The sequence below is a fragment of the Apteryx mantelli genome, chromosome 2 (assembly GCF_036417845.1).
Source record: "Apteryx mantelli isolate bAptMan1 chromosome 2, bAptMan1.hap1, whole genome shotgun sequence".
NCBI lineage: Eukaryota > Metazoa > Chordata > Aves > Apterygiformes > Apterygidae > Apteryx > Apteryx mantelli.
The window spans coordinates 5,314,329-5,338,635 of record NC_089979.1 but is presented as its reverse complement, the minus strand read 5'-3'; the positions used below and the strand labels follow the sequence as shown (position 1 = coordinate 5,338,635).

General features: G+C 40.1%; 1 protein-coding gene across 3 annotated transcripts in view; it reads right to left on the bottom strand.

Annotated features, from left to right (window-relative positions):
- Positions 1-24,307, bottom strand: part of TRAPPC9 (trafficking protein particle complex subunit 9) — a 461,063-nt gene that overhangs the window by 164,706 nt on the left and 272,050 nt on the right. Inside the window, exon 22 of one of the 3 annotated variants that reach the window (XM_067290121.1) lies at positions 22,720-23,078. The exons of the other annotated variants lie outside the window; for them this stretch is intronic. Within the exon in view, the coding sequence (XP_067146222.1) occupies positions 22,999-23,078 (80 nt within the window). The 3' untranslated portion in view covers positions 22,720-22,998. Of the gene's footprint in view, positions 1-22,719; positions 23,079-24,307 lie in introns of those variants that run through there. 3 annotated transcript variants of the gene reach the window in all.

The following is a 24,307-nucleotide window of genomic DNA, read 5'->3' as shown; positions in this document are numbered from 1 at the left end:
GCCTCCACCTCCTCACGCCCTTCACGGTCCCCCCACGTCACCGATGGAGCGGGAGGCCCGGAGAGGCTATGGCTCAGCAGCTCTGCCGCCAGGTCTGGCGGGTGTTAGCAGACCAAGGGATGGCGAATGGAGTCTCCTCACCCCCAGAAAAACAAAAATCGGGAGTTTTTCACAACAGCTTTTGGGAACTTGACATTCATTCCTAGTTGTGCTGAGGGAACAGTGGGTAACAACCCTCTGAGCTTTAGGGAAACTCAACTTTCAGCCAAGGAATAGGTTTACAGAAGCTACATACTCAGGGCTCTTTGCAAGCAAAAGAGCTAGCAACCTCCTTTTCTTCTTATTATTAATGAAATGTGAGATTCTTCTATTTGCTCTCTGCTTTCGAAAGAGAAAAGATTGCCAAGCTTCAAATCAACAAGAGGAGAAAGGGAAGGCAATGCAGAATGAAGTTACATTTTATTTACCACATAAATACACACACACACATTTATTAACACACAATGCAACAGGTTGATCTCAGTTTAAAATAACCAGCCCTTCTTTGGCACAGTAGAGCTGAATGAACTCTTAGAACACCCTAAGCATTAACTTTACAAATAATTGAAAGATTAAGTAAAAAAAGAAACCGCAGTCAAGCACTCACCCACAACATTCTCACAGAGTCAGTAAGCTCCATTCACTGATTGCAGAAAGCCAGTGTGTTGACACATGCACGAGGAATTAAACTGATGCTACTTTTACAAGATGCTGAGGTCCTACTAGGAACCCCAGTCAAGACTGTAAGCTTTTGAAGAAATACTTGTAGGGGCTGGAGAATAAATCATTAACTGCTTAGCGACCTTCTGAATCCTCCTGAGTTACTCAAATGCAAATTCTGGAGACGTAGAGTTTTGTTTTCAACAAGTCTTGAGCCATTATTTGAAAGAACGTATGAAATCTAGAGCCTTCTGACAAGCGCTTACGTTACACAATTCCGAAACCATCAGGCTGAGAAGTTCTTTGTTTTCTCCTGTTCTCTCTCATTTATCTCTACATACTTTCTTGTAGCCTCAGCGCGTGCTTTCTGAAGAAACGGTAAAAATAAAATCTTTCTATTGCTCCTTCTCCAGTCTCCAGGAGAAACCGAAACATAACTTTGCCAACTTAGAGTTACATGTTAAATCCGCACAGTTTACCTACGCGCCCTGCTTCTACCGTTAATTAACAATTCAAAATGAAGACATTCATATTCTGCAACCCTGCGGGCTTGCAATCATAAAACACTGCGCAGTAGAGAAGCCAAAGGTCCTGCGCTACTTGCCCCTAGGCACTGCCAAAGCGGGCGCTACTGAAACACAATACCAAATTAGGCATACAAGGAAGCAACCAGATGTTCCCTTACTGAGGTCAACTTGTCTACGAAGAAAATATCTACTGCATAATAGAATTTTAATAGGAAATATTTTGGAAAAGAACCAGCACGAGGGCTTCTGTTGGACGGATAGCAAAAAATAATCAGAAATGGCTAGCAAAATATGCCGAAGCAGAGGAACAACTCTTCTTAACAGCATTAAGCCGTTGTTACTTTATTTGTATCATACATAGCAGCTACGCAATGCAGATGATGAGAATTTATCAGCCAACTGGAACGACACCAGCTTTGCTGTGCCTCTTCAATTTAAAATCATCACGGTTCAGAAAGTGGCTCGAGGACTGAAGGAGTACTTTGAGAAAACCTAAAATCTTGAAAAAAAAATTTCAGTCTGATCATCCTACCGGGCAATGTCAAAACCAACACCTTTCTGACTGATATTTCTGCCAAATATTTGTCTGCAAAAAAGTAAAACCCACGGCCCTTTTTGTATGCAGCAGATATGCTGTTAATAGCTGCCTATTTTTCAAGTATTTTGGAGAAGTTGGAAAAGTCAGCTATCTCCTAATAAATTGGTGTTCTTTGAGGATTACTGTAGTGAAAACTTTCATAATCACATGACAAAGTTCAAAAATAACACTTCTTGTTTGTTATATAAAAAACTACCTTGTGTACTCTGATTTATATCCTCATATTTCACTACTTCAAGAAAACAGATGCTTTGATTTTTCTTGAATCATATAAGTCCTAAAGAATAAACAAAGCTATGGGAAGCTGGACAAATCCCATTCTGATTCCATCGCCATCCAGAATGTTTTTAAATAAATTTGTCATTGCAAAGTCTATTTAGCAGTGATTATTTATAATCCCAAAAGAACAGGAACTGACATTCAGATCACTAGGGAATTGAAAGCCAAGTAATAGCTGAGCTATTTGAGCTGGAAATCGCCAAGATGCAAACATGAAAATTCAGCACAGTACTTCCAATATTGTCACACTGTATGATTTGGTGGCTCCATAATGTACAATGTGCACGTTGAAGGAAAATCCTGTTTAAAGTATCTTTCACAAAGGATACTGATGTCAAAAGTAGTGGAAACTTTTTATTCATAATGATTTATAGGCAAGGAAGGAAGTCAAGGCAAGTCCTCCCCATCAATGATTTCAACTGTATGATAATTGCCCCTGGAATACGTTCTCCATCCTCCCTATACTTTTGTGGCTTCAATTTTCTTTTGCCAGCTATATGAAGAGATAGAATTGCCCCATGTGTTGCTTTCAGACCTTTCTGCACCTTCCCTCGCCAGGACTTTTCCAAATAATTCTCTACTCACTCACTATCCCTTACCAAAAAGCAGAGACATTGAGCATCCCGGCGTTCAGTGACTCCAAATAGCTGCTTTCTTCCCCCACCTCAAACGCACTAACCTATCAGAAGAAATCTGTGGCACGAAACATTTCTCTAAATCAAAACTATTTGAAAAAACTTTCTCTAGAGATCCTTAACAGTACATTTAACTGAACTTAATGCTATTGGAAACAGATGTAGAGTGGTCTTATTTCATTATAAGCAGACTTCATAAAGTAAAATACTTTATAGACTGCAGTTCAGACTCTTGCCCATACATTTACCATCACTCCCTACATTTTGATTTATAAACTTTGCAATATTATCAGAATCTGGAAGCTGTAGACAGACGGAAGAGGAATGAAAAGCAAGAGAACAAAAATTCAAGATTTGGCAGTCGTATCATGTCGTCTGAAACTTTCAGTGATTTATTGTGACCAGGCCTTTTACAAACCCTTTTACAATAATCGTATATATTAAAAAGAGCCACGCGCTTTCCGGGGCAGTTTTGACTAGAAAACACTATCTAAAAAATGTAGAAAACAACTGAGGACTTTCTCTCTTGCGATTTCCAGTCATTTCTATCTTATCCTTTGGTGGGCAGAAGCTAAGAGTAGAAATGTGGACAGGTCTCTGCCTCAAAGAGACAGTTGCTGTGGCGTGACCCTCTCCAGCCAGCCTGGGATCAGCACCGCCAGGCTCTAGGATGGAAAGCACTCAGCCTTGCCCAGCAGTGGGTTTGGAGGAAACCCAACTCTGACACACAGATTTTCTTATTTTCTCATACTTTTCACGGGGTGTCACAAACAATTTACAGCCAGGGATGCACTTTCCTAATCAACTTGCTGCTGAATATCCTAACGATCTGACTGTTTGCCACTTGCCTACTCAAATCGCGTCATGAAACAATGGAAATGGAAGAAGTTATTTCACCTTCCTTTTTCAGCAGTCTACCCAGGTAGTTAGGAAGACCAAAGAGGGTACAACTGTCTTCATCCTCCCATGGTGTTCTGCTCCCACAGATCCTCCTGATTTCAAATGGACCTTTCAGGAACCCTACACTTTGTAAAGTTAAACTCTAAGAGACTGCCCAAGGTAACAGAGCAACAGAGTTATTGAGCTGGAGAATGAGAAACAGAATCTAGAACTGTACTTTTCATTGCAGATTCAATAGTCTAAAAGCTCTCTTATCCGTATGCTTACCCAGATCATCTTGAAATTTGCCTATCACATTTAATTGAGGCCAGATTAGAGGTCCACATTTGGATTAACTTGAGCAAGGTGCTCCCCAGGTAACATTTTCCCCAAAGGACTAAAATGAATTTGTCCCAATTTCTTTTTAACACATTAGAAGGGTAAGAGTATGTCTCCGATTCTCCCGAATTCATTTTAGTCACTCTGTCTGTGCCTCAGACAAGCTGGCACTCATCCTCTCTTGAGGACAGGGTGTTACACTCAAGGATTTGTTAAGGACTAAGTCAACGATTCAGAGCAGAGCTAACATCTGGCAGCCCAGGACTCTGCTGAAGCGAGAAGGATGGGTCGTACAAGGGAACAAGCTGTTGCTACTGAGCCTTAGCTGCGTCCAGGCACTGAGGGCTCAAATTCCGATTTGTTAGAACTAGGAGAATAACCAGAGGGCCAGATGTTGCTATCAAAGGGAATTTAAACTTTTGCAGCATGCTTTGAATAGCAGAACCATTTAAGAAGAAAATCTAATTATTTCTGAAAGGTAATATATTACACATGCTCAAGGAAGATATGCGAAAACAACTCTTAAATCCTCAACATCTTCATCTGTTCCAAATGATCTTTCTCCTTTCCCCTTCAAAAGCCTCCTCCCTCAGCCCTTCTGTCCTATGCTGTTTCCAGCATCTTTTCCTTAGTTCCTTGATATGCAGGTTTCTTGGTGAAATCTGCTATTTATGGGAAAGAGCTGTGAGGACAGAAACAAGGATGCAAGGATGAGACGTAACACAGGGACGGGCAGATCCCACTGTGCTGCCAGCACATGCTGTAGCTGAGACAACTGCTGCCGAAGAGCGGAAGGAGCAGAACTTGACCATTGCACACGGCGGGGTCATTTTTTTTCCCTTTATTTCATTTTTTGAACAATGCAACCAAAATTCTCAGAAACACTTCTCATGGATAGCTAAGGTTATCAAACATTGCTGTGTGTCCTTCTGGAGTCTCTAAAAATTTCAGCTATAAATAAGCCTATGAAAGTAGGGAGTTCAGAGTTAGGGTAGCTGCTGCCCTAAAGGACAATTTCATTCTAGTTTCTGGAGCTCCCGGCTGGCAGTGGGAAGCAAGAACGAAAGGGAAATGGGGAATTCTCCATTTCTTGAAGCTCAAAGTCCAAGTGTAACTCTGGAATCTTTCTAATCAAACACAATATTACAACCCATCTAGAAGTGAACTGGAAGAAGTCTACTCTGACTTTCTGCCCTATACACACTGTCCTTCATCATGCTCAGACCACAAGGCTACAAAAACATTAATCTTAAAGAGAGAACTCCAGCATTTTTGGTTTGTTCCACAGCTTTGAAACCCAGCTGCCTCCACCATGCCCATACCAGGCAGCTAATGAATTACTGGGAGTAGTTTGTGCAAGTTGTAACTGATAAAAAGACGGCTGAAGCAACACTCTCTACTTTCTGGAAAGCTTTAAGATACCGCTATACTATTTTAAATCAAATTTAAGGAAAGACTTTTGTCATTTCTTTTGAAAGTACTGAGATAGGTATACAGACATAAAAAAATACCTTGCTCTTCAGCTTCTTAGATAAGTTGAAGAATAATAGCTAAGGTAATGTATGTTCATATGTTTTCTTATTAATACATTACAATACTTCATTGCCTTTCAGAGGAGCTTTGTAAAATGGTCGAGCATCGTAAAATGTCTCAGTACTAGCTTTTTCCTGTGGATTTTTAGATTTCAAAAGATAGCCATTGGTCATATGTTCCTGATATTTCAAAAAACTTTCTATATGTTGCTTTATAATTAAGAATGATTCACAGTGGATAATTAGAGCATTAAGTTGTTGAGCATCAAACTTTTCCAAAACCCTTGTTGTCAAATAAAGCACACAGCTTTTGTAAACTGAAGCGGAAGCAGCAAAAGCAGCCAGCTTTCCTTATTTAGCAGTTTGAGTTATTTTTCCACAGATTTCCTAAAACAATGCCAACCTAATTTTGAGGCTGATATTCTTCCAGACTAAACACTGCATCTTCTCTTACAGCTTTCAAATGTTAGTGAATAGACATAACCAGTAAAAACCAGCATTACTGAGTTGAGATACAATACAAATCCATGACAAAGCACTGGCTTCTGGTATTTTGCCCCCATCCTTTCTGTCAACTGCAACTACTCAGTCATACCCAAAATAATACGGCTGATGATGCAAAAAAGCAACAACATATCCTTCACACTTCGTCTATTTTCATAACCTTCCCTATTGCTTCCAGTAGAAGGATATAACGGTAAAGACCTGCAAAAGAGATGAATCTGCTTCCAACATTTTTGTGTAGATGCGAAGGCAGTGATTTATTTGAAACACCAACTCCCAGCTCTGCTGATGCAACCAACGGAGCCGCGTCGTGATCGCGACAGGTTTTGAAACACGCGGGTAATCCTGCTTTTGTGCATGATCCTTCTAACCTTGAGAAATACAACCAAAGAAAAAGAACAGTAAAACTGAATTTAAATAAATTATTAGAAAAGTTTACTTCAGATTTGAGGGGGAGTTATCAAACTTATGGAAAGCCAAGGAACAAGTTTCAGTCCGAGGAATCGGACAACAACCAGGAGAACCGCGCTCCCTCGTGCCCTCCACGTTGGAGTCATTCTGCCCTAGCATTAAATAAGAGAGCAACAGTGAAGTCTAAGGGCTCCTGTCTGCACAGTTTCAGTTAGACAAAGAAATCAAGGTCTGTGCCAACAATTTCACTGAATCCGTGGATTTAAGCTGACATAAAAATGCAATGAGACAGAGCTGAGTAGGGATGGCAGGTCCCATGCATTTAGCTATTTCACCTTCTCCGGTAATTCCTATACGCCATTGGGTTGCTGACATACATTTTTCTCAATAGTAAGAAATATTGACAATAAATACATATGTATTTCCTGGGAATAAAAATTGGAATTTCTCCCATCTGTTTCACCTACTCACATATTTCTCCTACATTGTCACATTACAACCCATTTCCTACCGCCCGTTAATTTTTGCAAAAGCTTTTTTTCACTGAGATTGTACATCTGTTTAAAACAAATTTTTGCAATGGCAAAACTCCAGTGAGAATATTATCAGGGCTTTGGTTCGCTGAGTTATCTGAGTCTAAGGCTTCATTTTAATCATATGAATAGTCTCACTGAAATGGAATACTTCTACGCTCAACGCTAGTCATAGTTATTAATAGCTTTTGTATCAAGCAGCGCCTGGAAGCCCGAAGAGTAAAGCTTCATTGTTCCAAACAAGATACGGAGAGGCTAAGAGATGATCCACACTTTGCAGCATGCTCACTATATCACGGACTAATTAAAGCAGCATCAGAGGAACGGCAACAACAACTTCATATTTAGTTCATGCCATTATTATTCAGCACATGTTCAGGGAATCCAGTTGTTTCGGATTATTTACAAATTAGGCTAACTATGTTGTGAATCGGCCCTGAAAAAAAGCCGCTCGTTAATTTGCCTAAGGTAAACAAGGAAAAGAAAATTATTTAAAATTCTTCCCCATTGCGCTTAGAGCAAACAGGCGAGCCAGTAGATTGTAAATATTGCCTTGCACGTTTTCATGGCAATTTTTCATGCTAATCATTTTCCTAGGAGGTGGGAACAACTTCCCCATGTTCTCCAATGTTTTTCACCAAATGAGCGTGTCCCAAACAGTTCAGCATAGAGAAAGATGACTTTTCCTGCACTAGTTGGTGCCTTATTGTCAAAGTCTTTCATCAAAAACACTCAGGGTAGGACTCAGCTCAAGATTAAGATATCTAAATTTAGTCACCTCCCTGGAGGTATGTGCATGTGCACTAGGTGTCTATGGACCCTCTTATACTGTCTAAACATGGTTCAGCGGACAAGTAATCATGCTAAGACGTCCTTTTAACACATACCGTAACATACATATTACGTGTACTATATCACTGTAATACGTATTGGAACAACATCTGAGCCAGCCCAACCAGTTTTGATTCTGACAGGGTTATTCTCTGGCTGTGAAAGTTAATATTCAGCTTAGCACCTTGCTTTAAAGAAGCAAATGTAGCCCCGTGTCTCATGTTGCATGCTTGATAAAGCCATTTATTTTCTCACACTTCCACTTGTATAAGAAGGCACGCTTTAATAGCTTCGAAGAGCAGCTGACACCTTGTGGGAAACTTAAAAAAAAATTCCATTTGGAAGGAGTTCTCATAATATCAGGCATGTTTTCTGCTGGCTTGTTCTTGATATATAACATGAAAGTATTTTTTAAGATAACACCTCTTTCAAAGGCCTGGTCCCCAAAAAGAACAGCATTTTCTCCAGCAACCAGTTGTGAAATCTTAAGTATGGGTTTCGAACATAAATAAAGCAAAGTGTGAAGAGAAAGGTTCCTTGTCTACACAAAATCTTCTGTAGTGAAGAACGAGAGGAAAAAATAAGTTGAGTGGAAGAGTTTGCTCTAAAGTTTGCTGTAAAGTTTGCTCAAAAAGTTTGCTGCAAAGTTTCGGGAACTTTATCAGCTAGATCAGTTTATCCCAAACATCTGGAATAGCCACGCGGTACTCAACTGCGTCTGAAACATCCTTACCCTGCCTACCATAAAAATGCATAATTTTCCAGGTCTGTTCTCATATCACATTTCCCTGCTGGAAGTTTAATTGGCAAGTATTATAATGTCTTTTTTCCCCCCTGATTCAACCCTCCTCGTTTGCTCTAAACAGAGCAACTATTGAGGCTCAAGTGTACTAACGTAACCAAGTTACTATTATGGAAGCATAACAGCAGAGAGGGAAGAAGAACATACTTGGAGGAAGACCAGAGGTATGAGGAACGTCACTGGGGTTATGGAGATGGCCTCATCGGAGGGAAGTATGAAAGTCCTCGAGGGCTGTGCATGCCTGGAGAGAAAGTGGACCATCCAGATGAGGATGAGGTTGAACGACAGGAATGAAGAGAATGGGGAAAGGCAGCAGAACATGCACAAGGCAGTCACGGGGTTATACTTTGAAGGAGAGATTAAGCAGCTAATTAATTGATTGATCAAAACAATTAACTAGATGTCAAATCAGCACAGCAGCAAATTTAAACAGTCAATTAATTCATATATTCAAAAGAACAGTAAATAATTAATAAGGAATTAAAGAGTTGTTAATTACGTGGCAGCAAATTAGTTATGCAGAGAACTAAATGAGAAGCAATTAATTAATTATGCAAAGAATCAAATGAGCCACAAAATATTTATGCAAAGAATCCATACAAATGGGCAGCTTCAAAGCAGATGGGTGGCAAAAAGGTTGAGATATGTTAAGGAAAAACGGTTAATAAGATCAATTACTGGCAACTGTAGTTAGCTAAACTATTAAGTACATCATTTGAAACAAGAATGAAAGTCAGGTCAGAAATCAATTGACTGAGGAGAATTAGGTTATCAAAGAGATTCTAAAATAAAGATTTGTCCAGACGTTGGGAGTCATTGACAGTTAGAAGGAGCAGACCTGGTGAAAAAACATGTCATACGGGACCTAGTGAAATTAAAACGGACAGCAAAAATACTCCTTTGTCATGATCTTTCACTGTTGCAACCTCATCCATCCATCCTCTTTGCCATCATCCTTTGCTTACTGCTTCGCTGCTGTAGCCGGCATTGTATTTAAATTAGATTATAAAAGAATTAGGATTCACTTCTTACATTTGTCTGCAAATTGTCATGCATACAACTGCAGTGTTAGACAAATAAGTAACACATTGCATGAACATTATCCCCAGAGTTTAACTCCACGAACACGCCTTCCTTAAAATTTTAAATGAGCTAGGTAGTGGATCTGAGAAGAAGGCTCCACTGACATTAGCAAAAGGGAACGAGATGCACGTTAAGGCATCAACGTGACTAGAACGTGAGCTGCACTGATATGATGCTACAAACTTGTCACAGTGGTGCCTTGGCATCAAAATCAACCCAACACAGTATTTGGGCTCAAGAAAATATGGTGTCTATCCATAAGAGCTATTCGGCAATAAATGCCAATTTTAATACTCAGATGACTGAGATGAATTTGTAACACATCAAGCAATGCTAGCACATGCAACAAAAATACAGAATATTTCTTTGCTCTGAAGTAATGTGAATTTGAAAAGGCAAAGTGGTGCAGACTGCCTGGGGGAGGTACAGCTTCCAACTCCTCAGGCTCTACAAGATCATCCATCCACTGCAGCGCAGCAGCCCAGTATATATCGAATTGGCATTGCTAGTAATCTTTATATAAATAGTAGTAACATGCAATTATTTGGGCTAAAATGAAGTATTTACGACTCTAGGGTAATGGTGTAGCACAGACAAACACAGCCCCCAGTAGGACAGCAGAGGCCTTTGAAAGCAGGGACGTGGGATATGGTGCTGAGGAGTACAGGCACGGTGTGGTAAGGAAAGGGTCACAGGCTGACACTGGAGACCCCAGGACCCTAAACAACTCAGCAGCGGTAAGTTAAAGAAATGCACATCTGGGAGTGGAAAAAATGGTTTTAGGGGTAGGAAAGAGATCAAAGAACAGATTTAATGTATCTAGCTAGCATATGTAAAACCCACTACATACAGTGAATTCACTCGTTACATGGACTTGTAGATCAATGAAAAAAAGAGCAAGGTGTAAAAGCGTATCAGAAAACATAAAAACAGCCTCAAGCGGACCCTAAAGTACAGAGGAAGAAAGCAGCAACATCATACTCCTCTTGAGGAAGGAGAGGAAGAAGAAACTCCATCATCATCATCATCATGCTCCTTTCAGGGAAGAACTTGGGGATGCTGATAACTCACTACAACCCCCTGCTTCTTCTGAAGACAGCTACCATCAACCTTAGGATGCCAAAGGGCAGTAGAAGGATGAGTACAACAGCAGAGAAAGAGGTGTGTATGTATAAGAATTTTAACTATGCTATTATCGAAACTTTTTCTGTAATGGCATTCTTTCTTTCTTTCTTTCTTTCTTTCTTCTTCTGTAATAATGAGATCCAGACTAATATTAAGTCTTTAATTCGCCTGTTAAGATTTCAGTCGTACCAGCAATAAATTCTTGGCTTTGCAAATAGAGGTGTTTCTTTTCTGTCCAGAAGAAAGATTTTGGATTGCAGCATCATTCCCTTGGAATTATGTGTGTTCAGCTAACTACAACTTCCAAATTATAGAGACTGGATACAAGATTAGATTTCATCAGTCTTTGAAGAGGGAAAATCAAGCGAAAAATGTGAGTGCTCGTTCTCTCATGAAGGGGTTTCAAAGCACTCTCCAAACTACTCTTTCCTACACAAAAAGGAAATCCATTAGAGTTTGCTGAATTGCTGAGACTGGACTTCTCTTTTTACCTCTTTTTTACATCAAGAGACAAGCTTTTCTAATGGAAAAAAAAAAAAAGAACGGTTAATAATTTTTCCAGAATTTTGGAATTTCTCCTGAAAACTTTTGGCCAGAATATTTAAATAAAAAGTTCTTTCCAGGAAAACCAGTTAACTTGTACCCCCTGCGCACACACACAGAGCTTCAGAGAAGCTGCTATACTAGCCTGTCCTGAAGGTCTACAAAAAAGTTCTCCTCCAAGATGAAATGCTTAACAGTTGTACAAAATTTGGATAGAAGCACTATTTATTACAGAAACATCATCTATTTCAGTGACGGAAACAAATCAGAGCTGTGTGAAGCTGTACAAATGTACAAAGCAAAAGTAAAATCAACTGTGACAACAAGCCACCACATCAACCTCTTTTGATTTAAAAAATAACCTATAACTATTATCTCAAAAAAAAGGTCTGAACAGAAGTAGACCACAGCTGAAAAGGCCATTTTGTTCCCCTAATGACTGCAATGAAGCTCTCAGAAATCACAGTTTACCTTGTTCTTCTCAGCATGGCCTACTGCTCGGCATGGCCACGCCAAACCTCAGCATGGGTTTCTAACTCAGGACAAAACTGCAAGAAAGTTGTGGAATCCTCTACGGTGCGGTAAAGTATATTCTTGTTAACATCCTCTATCTTAGGACTTCTGTCTAGGCACCACTATGGCCCCTTGCTCTGCGAGATGCCAAGCCGCAAATAAGAAAGAAAATAAAATCAGTAAATTATGCTTAAAATAGCATTAGAGAAAGAGTAAAATAAAATGTTTGCCAAGTGGGAGAAAGAAGAAATCAATATTATTTAATACATTTCTAGATTGCCAACCACCAGAGAATGCAGGAGCTTACAACAATAAAAATACAACTTTAATACAGTACCAATAGCGAGCAGCAACAAAATCAATCAGAAGCTAAGTGAAATGCATGAAGTTCCGGCTCTAGCTGAGAAAGCCCTGTCCTCCCAGAGCAGACTGCAAAAAACAAGAGTGGCTCTGGCTAGAAGTCTTTAATGGTTACAGCAAAACTAAGGAAACCAAGGTTACATCCAAGCTTTTAAATCCATTATAAATACAGAGGGCAGAAAATGTTATTAAGTGCAAGAAAAAATAATTCAATGTATATTATTTCAAAGCAATGCAAAGACTAGCAAGGGATGGACGGCAGGCAAATACCCTGTAGTATTCTTTGCAAAGGCCTCTCTGAACTCATCACAAGACTCCAGATTCTCCAGACTAAGAGCTGCAAATTTCTGTGAACCAGCTGGAAACATCAGCTCGCTGACATATATTCTAGCTGTTTCCCCCCTTCCATCTCATCAGAGGCTCTGCCGCTCTCTTCTCTCTCTCTCTGGCAGCTACAGGAGCAAGAGAAAGGGCAGGGCAAACAGACCAGTGGTCTACCAAAGGGCAGGGCTCCATAAAGTATAGAGAAGGATGGGAAGGCATCAGTGTCACCACAAAGCAATGAAGTCAAAGCAGCTGAACACAAGAAAACACTTCTTTACTGTGGGGGTGGTCAAGCACTGGAACAGGTTGTGGAGTCTCCTTCCTTGGAGATATTCAAAACCTGACTGAACACAGCCCTGGGCAACCTGCTCTGGGTGACCCTGCTTGAGCAGGGGGGGTTGGACTAGATGATCTCCAGAGGTTCCTGCCAACCTCAACTGTTCTGTGACTCTGTGAAAGCATTACAGAAGACCAGTATCTCCAGAAAGAGTAAGATAAGAGGTACAGAGGGACGGGTGATAGTGAGGAGAACTTGAAAGTGTAGGTGCTAATGCAACCATAAACCTGAAACCCAGGCAAAAGGTTCCCTAATCCCACTTTACCTATTCACAGGCGTGCTTTAACCAAACCCGAGTTTCTCAGCTCAGTGTCTGTTTCATTGGATGAAATTTAATGCTTTCAGGCCTTAAGCACTACAAATCTGTGAAGAAAAGACTTTCATTACTGGGCCTGGTAGTGCAATCATTTGAATAGTCCACTGGTCTTGGCAGCATCTCCTTTTCACAAACCAAAACTCGAGTTTTTAACATACAGGAGCAGAATATCTAACTCTCCAAACCTCCAACTGCTCCCAAAACCTCTCCAGTTAGGCCTCTGTCATTAGGACGAAGGAACACACATGCCACGTTTTTTATTACTTTGCTGATCACCTTTATGGATATTTGCATGAAACCCAACTGTTTTCTCGGTCCATCTGTTCCTGCTGCTCATTTACAATGTGAACTCTTAATTCTGCCTTTTGATATTAAAACTGGCTCCCGTGAAGATAATTATGTCAGCAGAAACAAAGGATCATGATGCCTAATGGGGAATGGCAAGCAGAAGCTACCAGATTTGCTATTAATGGCCTTTCTAACAGGTATTTAAATAGAACTGCTTCTATATACAGAGCTTCTCAGGATGCATCTACTGCATTAAAAAGTCAAAGAAATGTTACGCTAAACTGAAAAGCACACATTTTAAAGAAAGAATAACAACATTATCTCTTCATCTGGCTTTTATTTAGCACTACCAGGGCAATAAATAATGATTTAAGGCGTTCACAAGTCACCAAGCTCATTCTGCTACCTATGTACGCTTTTCATAAAAGCCAAGGTCAATTCTCAAGAACTCTTCATGCACATGTACTTAAGATATAAAAACACTAGCCAAAGCTCTTCAAAAATACTGTCTCTGCAGATCTGCACCACAGTTTCTCACTGACATTATCCATAAATTGATCGGGCATAAACGAAAGTCCCATCCCCGTGGTGGCCAGCACACGTCTACATAAATAAAATCAGAATGTGTGACCCAAACTACAACACAAAAATTTTGCCAGCATATCTTTATAAAATACAGTAAATATCAAATATATTCAGTACCTATATTGACATAAAACAGCCAGTAACATGACTAACCCAGTGCATACTCTGCCCTTGGTCTTAATGGCATAAACACCTGCCTTAACTGGTGAACCTCTGGTGTTAAAAAAAAGTCTTCCAGAAAAGCTTGTAAATAGGGAAATGGTATAGATGCTCATTTTGTCTATCAGAATTTAAAACTGGGCATTAATGACTTTTCTTGAGTTGCACTACAGTCTAAGTAGATTCAAGCTTGCTTCACACAGCCTAATCTGAATGTCCAATCTAATTTTTAAAATAAATGTATTTTTAAAAGACCTGAAAATTCCCCAGGCTATTCACGCCTATTCAGAAACCCATTAAAAAAATTCTAAACTGTTTTTCACTGAGAAAATAAAATGACATATGTGAGACATTCTCTGCTTCATGGGTAACTTTCATATATTTCTAGTTTGAAACTTGTTTCAATTTGCAAAGATAAATGTCTTGATTTCTCCTCTTTGCTTAGTAGCAGCACGCAGGGTAATATAAGCCGGGAAAGTCGGCATTTTTCTTTGAGCAGATTCTACTCAGCAGGATCCAAATCCTTAACAGGAGAAAATCAGCATAATTTCTCAAACATTAGATCCTCAAGAAACAACGAGAGTCATACCTTTCTGAGAAGTCCCAAAAAAAGAGACCTTTTTTTTTTATTATTCTAGCCTGCAGAAAGTTAAATTTGATTAGGGTAATCAATATGGCTTGGAAATTGTGATACATAACACCAAAGCAGCTCTTTCGTAGAAAACCGAGACTGGGATGAATGAATGAATGAAGGAGGCATAGCCGCAATGCAGTGCTTCTTCCGGCAGCTAGACCTGCAAACTTCCCTACCAGTTCTCTAAATAGCAGCTGTGATTTCTTCCTCTAATTAAAATTCGCTCTCGCTCCCCTCTTCCAACCCCCAAACTAATTTTAACATAGCTTCTTGTTAATTAACTATGTTAATTGGTAATGCTTCTTGGCAAATTCAGCAGGTTTCTGCAAGCACCGACTTTAATATCTATGTCTACTAAATGCATATTCATCCTGATAAAATTCATGAAAAATGCCTCCCTCTCCTCTTTACAGAATTCTCCTAATTCAAAAAAGTCTCTTCTTCTCTTAGGTCTGGTTGTGACGTCCCAGAAAGTTCTGAGAAAAGCACCACTGAACACGTCATAAGCCAGAAATTAAATAAGCACAAGCTGTCCTATCAAGTTACGTTCTTCAGGATACTTTCCCCTGAGGGTCTTTGGAGATGTCATACTTACTAATTTCTGAATTTATTAGGAAAAAAAAAAAAGAAGGATTACAAGGGCAAATTAATCTCATCCAGCCCGGAAAATACATTATTAAGTGTCTAAGAATTATCTTCCCTGAGATTTGGTATTTAATGAATGAAGGAGACAGAGTCACCTGTAACAACATGGAGCTCCAGCAGATGCAGTTGAATTCAGCCCAATACTTTCTGGAGTCAATGGAAGCCACTGGAGATCAGCATTACTGAAGACTGTTTATTTAGGTACCTGAACATTGGTTTATCCAGGCAACTAAACTAACTACGGATTTCAAAATGCCGGCTTTAATTGTTTTAAATGAGTTTTTTTAAACACTACTTCACACATCACAGCAGTGAAATGATACTACATAATGACAGCGATGTTTTTACCAGGATTTCAGAGCAGGGCGATCTTGCACGAGCACCCCTTTGGTTGGCCAACATCTCATAACCCAAAGGCCCACCACCAGGTACTACGGACCTGCTCTGCAAACGAGACAACAGTACCTTGGAAACATCTGCAGTACGTTACTGCACAGCTCAACATTCAGTGTTTGTAATTCGAATGAAGGTAAAGGGTTTTTAGAAAGTTCCCTTCTAGCAAAGCATGAGCTTTCCTGCAGGAATGATGCTGCAATACCTAGAAATGGGCAACCTCTTCCAGAAGTCTGGAAAACACTCAGAGCTATCTTTCGATTGAGGAAAATAATTTAATAGACCTAAAAGCCATTCCTCCTTCCCTCATTGCTGCTGTTCCAATACACGGCTACTTCCAATAGGTATCTGTAATGAGGGATGTTAACCATGGCTGTGCAATAAGACTGATGAGAAAAAAAGAAAAAGAAGACTCAAAAGCATTTGAAAGTCATTCTGCAAAAAATCTTGCAGCCATACAGTACTGAGCTGGGTCCTGGGAAACGCGAGCTGCCACCTCAGCTAACGGGGACTGAGTAAACAGCAGAGTGAAACTGCTGGAAAATAACTGCTAATAGGACCAGGAAGAAAAGTGCCAACTGCATCACTAACAGGAGTCCTATTCACAGCAACGGGGCTGCCTGACCTGTAGCATAGCAAATAGTTCACAAGTCTTAATCTATAGAGTAATGAATAGCTCTAAAAGCCATAAATCTTTCAATCTTTCATTACGAAGTGACAACCATCACGGTGCCAGAAAGGTGTCATCTCTAATTTGCCTCTTCACACCTCTAATAGGACATTTTATCCCTTGATTTTAATGTATGTTCAAAAAATATACCATGTTTGAGCTCTCTTCCTGTTTAATCTTTAAAGGAGTCCTTGTAATCTTGCGTACCCATTTAAATTGTTCTTAGCAGAGCTTCAGTTCAGAAGAGGGGGGACTATGGAAACTTCTTCCCTTCCACTCCAACATGGACCTTTCTTTCAAAAGCTCTACCAAACAGAGAGGTCACAACTTCCAAAAGAGAAAATGCTGAACTACTATCAAAATGAGAGGAAGACACAATTGGAAAAACAAACAAAACCCCAATTCAAGACTGTTTTCTGCAAAATCTTCTTTTCTGGTCAACAATCCAAAAACCCTGCCATGGTTATTCAACCCGTTAAGATCATAACCTACAGCACTGGTCAGAGCAGCCAAATATATTAACAAACCAAAATCGAGTATTAGCAAAAGTAACAAGCTCACAGAAAAAGCTACCAGCAGTACAATCTCAGTATAAACACAAATAACACTTGTGATTTTCCAGGAGTGTATCACAACAGCATGTTGGAACTACTCATATCAAATTTTCTGAAATATAAGAGTATTTCACTGTACTACCACTAAATAGCCTATGCTTTTTGGTATTACAGAAAAAGCTCTCTAACTCTAGGCATGATATATTAACTTCATAAACTTTATAATATGTATTTCCACAGTGGAGCTCAGCTGTGCCAGAATTCTAAGAAATGTAGTCGTCTTCAAAATTAATGTGGACATTTCTCTAACGAATACTCACACAAAATAATTTTTTGCATAAACTATATCTTATGTGTTCAGATTTTGTTATTTTTGGTTTTAACTACTTCCAAGAAGACATAAATTCAAACTCTCATACTAATAAGCAGAGCCTCCAGAGCTTCCACTTAAATATTTGTAGCACAAGAAGCAGACAAAGAAAAGCCAATGCAGACAGCTAAACTTTACATATTCAGGAAGATTCCTTGAATTTAACTGCAAACTGTCAAATATCTGACACATAAGACCATATCTTAGCTTGCAAAGAACATGCTGAGCAACTGCTGGATCCTGTATCTGCTTGATCTACCCTTTATACTTGAAGGAATAGCAAAATGATTTGTATTTAATGAGTTTGCAAATTAGCTAGGATGGGTAACACCAGCAGTAACTGCACCTGATCTACCCTTTGCACTTGCAGGAATACCAAAACAACTTGTATTTAACGAGTTTGTAATTTAGCCAAGATGGGTGACACCAGCAGAAAAGGCAGGGCCAGCAAGGCCTCCAACTCAAGCTGTGTAGGTCCACCAGCAAGAGAGCTGAGAGCTACTTCATTTGACACCCTGTACTGAAATTTAGGCTGCCTCAACCTTCTTTGCCTGTCACCACCCTAGCTTCATGGAAATTAATGCAAAGCAGCCTACAATACTACAAACACACCTCTGTCTGGCTCTGTCTTGCATACTCCCCACGGCCAACCGCAGTTCCAAGCTCAGCTATGTCTGACAGTAGAGAAATGTTCTCTCACAGTTGTGTTTATTTTTCTTTTTAAAGAAATACTAAGAAGAAAAACTCGGAGGTGTTTATAGTTAGAAATGTAGGCGGGTAGTTTAAGTACCGGACTCATGCAGCAGCCACCCTTCAGAAGCAGTGGCGTTTTAAGAGAGGACACCTTGCTTACCGGCACTGCTGCAGGAATTCTTCTCAGATTCACAGAATCTGTCATTCTACTAAAAAAATCAGCAGTCTAGATCTGCTGATGCATCACGGTTCACACCATGGCCATTAAAACTCGTTGCTGGAATGCTACTAAAAATTACCTCAATATAAACTTTTGATACATTATGTTTTCTGGTGTATTGTAAAATGTCCACTATGGACCTTATTCTGCCATGGCAGCATACAGCGTCACACTACTTAAGGAAAAACAGCAAAGGATGTTAAATATAGCAGCACTGATCAAAGGTTTAGCTTTGAAAAAAGGATCATAAAACTGAAATATGTCACCATTACTTCATTCTGATGGCCAGTCTAGGGCTCATAGAGCAAACTCACAAAAGGAAATTGCACTTAACGCGCATGTAAATGTGGGGAATATCAGATGATCAATAGTTACTTGCTTGCTATTTTTCTGTCCGAAGATTCATAATACGGTAACAGTTGCAGCAAAGGAATCATTGCAAAGCTTCATAAACTTTCCCAAAAAATGGCAATCTGCGCTTATGAGCAGGAGCTCCAGATTGATGGCCATTCATCCTTAAATCCTCGCTTAATTCACAGAAGTCCCTGTCCTTTCTTCGCTGTAACACGACGGCGCTGGCTCAGAGCAGGATGCAGAAGCACACGAGGGACCCGCGCAGTTGCGAAGCTTAACAAACGATGCGGAAAAGGACTGACGAGCGGAGGGATGGATTTTGCTGACAATGGAAAATTGTTCAGAATAATCAAAATGAAAAGCTTCCTGCGAAAAATCGCAGCGTTGCGAAATCCATCTAAGTGATGGGGTGATAAAATGGCAGTTGAAATTCAGAGGAAGGCAGATAGGTCTTAAGTACAATGACAGGCTCTTAGTCAGTCATTACCAGTCGGGAAAGAGATGCTGGAGATACGGGAGACAGCTCTATGAAAATGGCATGAAATAGCAATGCTCAGCAGTCATTACGAGAGAAAACGGCATGTAACACATAATAAGGAATGGTATTGAGAGAATGAGAGAAAACATTCATTGCGACTATATAAAAATCTATGGTGCGCCCATATCTCAGATACTGCCGTCTCAAAGAGACAGCAGAAGAAAAACCACAGAGTGACAAAAAAGGATGAAACAGGGCAAGTCTAACGTATGAGAAAAAAAAACAGTATTTTGATTTCGCAGCCGGTGAAAGACAACCCAAGGAGGATCTGATACAGCTGTATAAAATCAAGAATTCTACGATGAACACGACCGGGGGGCGATTATTTCACAACTTCACGTAACACAACAACTGGGGCACGAGCGAAGTTCACCAGGGCCCTCTCCATTTTTTGGCAAAGGAGAATCTGACTTCTGATTTACTGCACGGTTACCGCACAGTAGTTCAAGTGCAATGGGATCCTTTTCCTTCCCTATTCAATTTACTGGGCTTCAGGATCACAGATATATTTTCCTGCTCTTGGGGAACCTCAGACGGTCACTTCTTCTTTCCCTATGGTATATTTAAGGATGGAAATATAGTTTATGATACCAAATTGTCTAATGCTTACAATCTGTTTCTGCATAAAGGGGATCATTTTTCCACACAATATTAAAGGAGAGAGATAACAAATAGCAAGGGCTGGATAAATAGTTTTCTCTCCCAATTTAATATCTACAGCATTTTACAATGAAGTAATTTTAACTGAAAGGAAAGTCTAAACGGTCATTCATCAGCGGAAAGAAATGCTGCTATTGCTCTCCCAGCCTAAGGGCTGAAGCCTGCTGGAGACCACCAGTGTTCCCGGCAAGTCAAAAATCATTACTTGTTAATATAAATCAATACTGATGGTAACCAATCAATAATGCTATTGATACCATTATTTACTGATATAAAATTCTGATGCTTTTCACTTGCTTTGTGACAACTCAGTTGCCAAGAAAATTTAAAAACTAGGAGATGCGCTTAATAACATGGGTACTTTACACATCATTAACTTCTGTTGACACTTCATTTTGCCACTCTCTTCCTTTAATAATATTTTAATTACAGAGGCTGATTTTAAAGTATCATTTTTCAAATCTGAAAAGTACTGCTAATGCCTAGTAGGTCTGCAAACAATCTTCTAAGGAAAAAAAAAAACAAAAAACCATAGATTTGGAGTTCTGTTATTACCATGACAGCTGAGCATAGATGCCGAAACAATCTGTAGGTAATTACTTCAGAAAGACGGCAATTAAAGGACAGTTACTTGGAGACCACTCAAAGTCCCATATTTTTTCCTTTTCTTTTTTGTAGTTAATTTGCAAATGCAGGGGGTTAAAAAAATCAGGCTTTGTCAAAAGAAAAAAAAAGGCAAACAAGGCAAAAAAGATGCAAAAATTAGCCTGCATTTTAAAAGTCGCAAGCGACGGACAAAAGAGAAGCAGGTATCATGTATACATAGAATAGGCAGTGTGGTTATGCTCCCCTTTTTCCTAAATGCCTTTAAAAAATGTCATTATCAATTGTCAACAGGTTTTTTGGCATCTTAATGGAAACGTGTCTTCTGGAAGGATCTGAATGTCACGAGGAAATGCGGCGCTGGCCTGGCTGGAGGAGAAGACAGCCGAGGGCAGACAGCTAGGCAGGGAAACAAGGCAAGAAGCAAAGCGGTGGGCACTGCCTGGCCAGCTGGAAACAACGGGAGACAAAAGCCGAGTGTGTGAAATAGTCCGTTTCAAACTGCGAGAAGAGAAAAACTTTTTGAAGACAAGATCATGGAAATTATAAGAACGCAGAATGACAGGCAGGAGACTCCGAAGCACCCGAAAACCTAAAGCCCCTCATCTGAAGCCACCCATGACTCGAGAACGTCTTTGAAAGTCCTAGTTCATCACAAGAGAACTGCAATGAGGCTTTAAAAGAGGGAAATTAGAGATATTTAAGAGTCCCAAGAGTTTTCTAGGAATATAGTAAACGTATTTCCTATTCATAAAAATCACAAAACCATTCAAAACCTCCTGTACTGGTATGAAGGTATGATAAGAATAAGGTCAAAGGTTTGGGTGTGTTGTAAAAATCAACGTAACTGGTACTGTGGATAAGAAAAAGACCTTTTTGAAGTATACATTTTTCATTCCTGCAGCAACTCTGAGTAGAGCTTCCAACTTGAGCAGTCACCTGGGTTAACATAGTCACCCTACAGCTTCGGCGTTAATTTTATCAGCAGCCTTTAATAAGAGCACATCAGTTGAGGCGCGAGCTGCATCGCAACCGCTAGTAACTCCGGACCGCAGGGCTACAAGAAGAGGTGCTCACCTATACCAACACGAGCAAGGCAATGTCTCTCCAAAGAGTTACAACGCACCTAGAAGTCTATAATAAAATTGATGACTCCAAAAGGCTTTATACTACCGAAAGATTTTAAACCACAAGCCGTAAAGTTTTATGCGTGCATTTGATGGCAAAAGGTTAAAAATAGCTGCAAACTTTCATGGGTTTGTACTCTCATATGCAAAAGCAGCCAGCTGCGTAGGGACGGCTCTGAAGGATTTACTACCTAATATCTACCTCCTAACAAAAGGAGAAGAAGGTCTCCCATATGTGATTATCATAAGTAATGAACTAACAACATTTTAAAAGGAAAATAAAGAGGCTGTCAAATCACCCGCAGCTGCAGGTTATTCCAGAGCAGAGGCTGAGCTCGCACCAGGCTTGAGCTGGTGCGCAGCTAGGAGGATGCAGAAAAGCCGGGACGTAGAAGAAAAGGGACTTTGAACATCCACACAGAGCACAGGACTGTTTCCACAGGCCACAGCAACCAAATCGGACCTATTAATGAAAAAACCCTCAAACTCCACAAGATCATTTGAAAAGCAGTCTAGTTTTCAGAACAATCAAGTTATAGCTTGCAGCCATTTCAGAGTCTATATTTATATGCCTCTTCTGAATTCCACAAAACTGCAATTTCAGGGAAAAAATGTGATGTTATCAGTATAGTCTAAAGCAGCTTCAACATTATAAGAATAAGCAAGTTTTTCCACGTATTATCAGTACAGGTGTTTGCAGCAGTACAACACAGTAGTAATTTAAATGTCAATTTGTTAATTAAGAAAAAAATACCGAAGACATATTATTCCCTAAATTCAGGAAACATCATTCACTACATCACTGGCTATCTATACCATCATAACTTGGGACATAAAAGGCGAAATCCTTGCTGTCCCTAAACCAAAACCCATCTAAAATAGAAGCAGGGTTTCACCCCTGGGAAGATCATACTACACCATCGGACGACAGATATTTCCATACAAGGAGACATTCAACAGCAAAGAAGCTCTTGGAAACAAAGTGTCCAACAGTCAAAAAGAAACTAAAATGGTTTTATTTTAAGAAAAAAATTATTGTGCTTTATTTATATGGGAGATGGTGGTCTGAAAGCTCAGCAGTGTTGGTTGCTGCACAAGTGCAAAGACGATAGAGCAAGAGGAACAGCAGAGTAAAGTTGAGTCCAAGCCTTCGGTACTGAAGAGGGTCTAATCAGCTCCCAGGGCCCACTTCAGCGCTTTTATTTTCTTAAGACTGCCAAAAAAGATGCCAATTACAGCTAAATAAAACAGAACAAGATATGCTCTTGTGAAGTGCGAAATAAGTTGATCATACGTTGCCTTCAAACTGGTCACCAAAAAATTGTGATGGATTTTTCATTGCTTTGATTTCGGAGACAGAAAACTAAGCTGCATGCAAAAGCCATCAGGATGCTTCTGCTCAATCTCAGCCAACTCTATGAAGTTGGGAAACATAAGAAAGAGGTTATTTATTCAAAGCAGCACATAATGTATTAACAGGATACCTACGCTAAATGTATTACTTCTCCCCAGCAGCCTCAGTAGTGCAACCCCTAACTCGCCCCATCCTGAACAGAATTGTGAAAATGTGAAATTAGACAACCCAGACCATAGCGTTTCCCAAATGTGGCCTGAAAAATAAAAACAGGATGTTCTATTTATTCCCAGAAGTAATCTGTCCTCACATGTTGGCAATTAAATATCAAAAATAAGAGGTACGGACACCAGTCGAGCTGTATGCCGGGGCCTGAGGAGCTGCACCAGCAATGGGCAGAGCCCCCAGCGTCTCCTTTTCCGAAGCAAGCAACGTACCCTTAAGGCTGCCCCGGCGCGGCTGCCGATTTTGAGCACCTCGCTTACAACTGGATCAGTAAGTTCCAAGTGGGGATGCATAAATAAGGTAGGCGGTTGACTTTAAAGGCAAGCGAGACAAAAATAGAAGGCTCTTTTTATAGCAAGAGAAGCCTTGGGGGAGATCTCACCACCTCTCTTCCCTGCTGAAGAATGCCATTTGCTTTTTAATTAAAGCTTTTTCGGTTTCTTTTTGCAGCCTAATTTTCACCGAACAGCAGCGTGTCTGCGGGGATGAAAAATGCACACCGTGATGAATTTTAGATTCGGAAGGAGTCAGCTCTAGAAATAAAAAAGGCTTCCACACGCAGCCGAGATTTGAAGGTGAAGTGATTTAATGGCTGACTCGACTCATTATAATTATCATTATTCATGTTAGGGTGCCACCCAGAGGCTCTGCGTTCGGCACCATACTAATAATATACTTTCAATAATAAATCTGTTTGTTTGCACAACTCTGCCCGGATTTAAAGGAACAAGCAGCCCTTAGGCAAGAGGGAGAGCAGATGCGCGGGAAGTAGGCGACAAACGAAGGGTCAGTAGACAGCGACCAACACAGCTTTGCTTGTCCGAAAAGGATGGTACAATAAGTCTTCAGTAATTCAGATAATATTTCAGTATTTTTTCATCCAGGGAAGACAATTTAGCTTAGTGTCGCAAGGAGAGAGACGGCACTGAGCGCGATGCCCCAAATCGTGCAGCACGGCACCCTCCGGAGCACAGCTGCACCGAGCTCCTGCACCATAATCTTAAGTGAAAATCTTCAGGCTTTTAATGCATTTTAGGTTCTTCCTTGCCAAGTGACTAAGCTAAA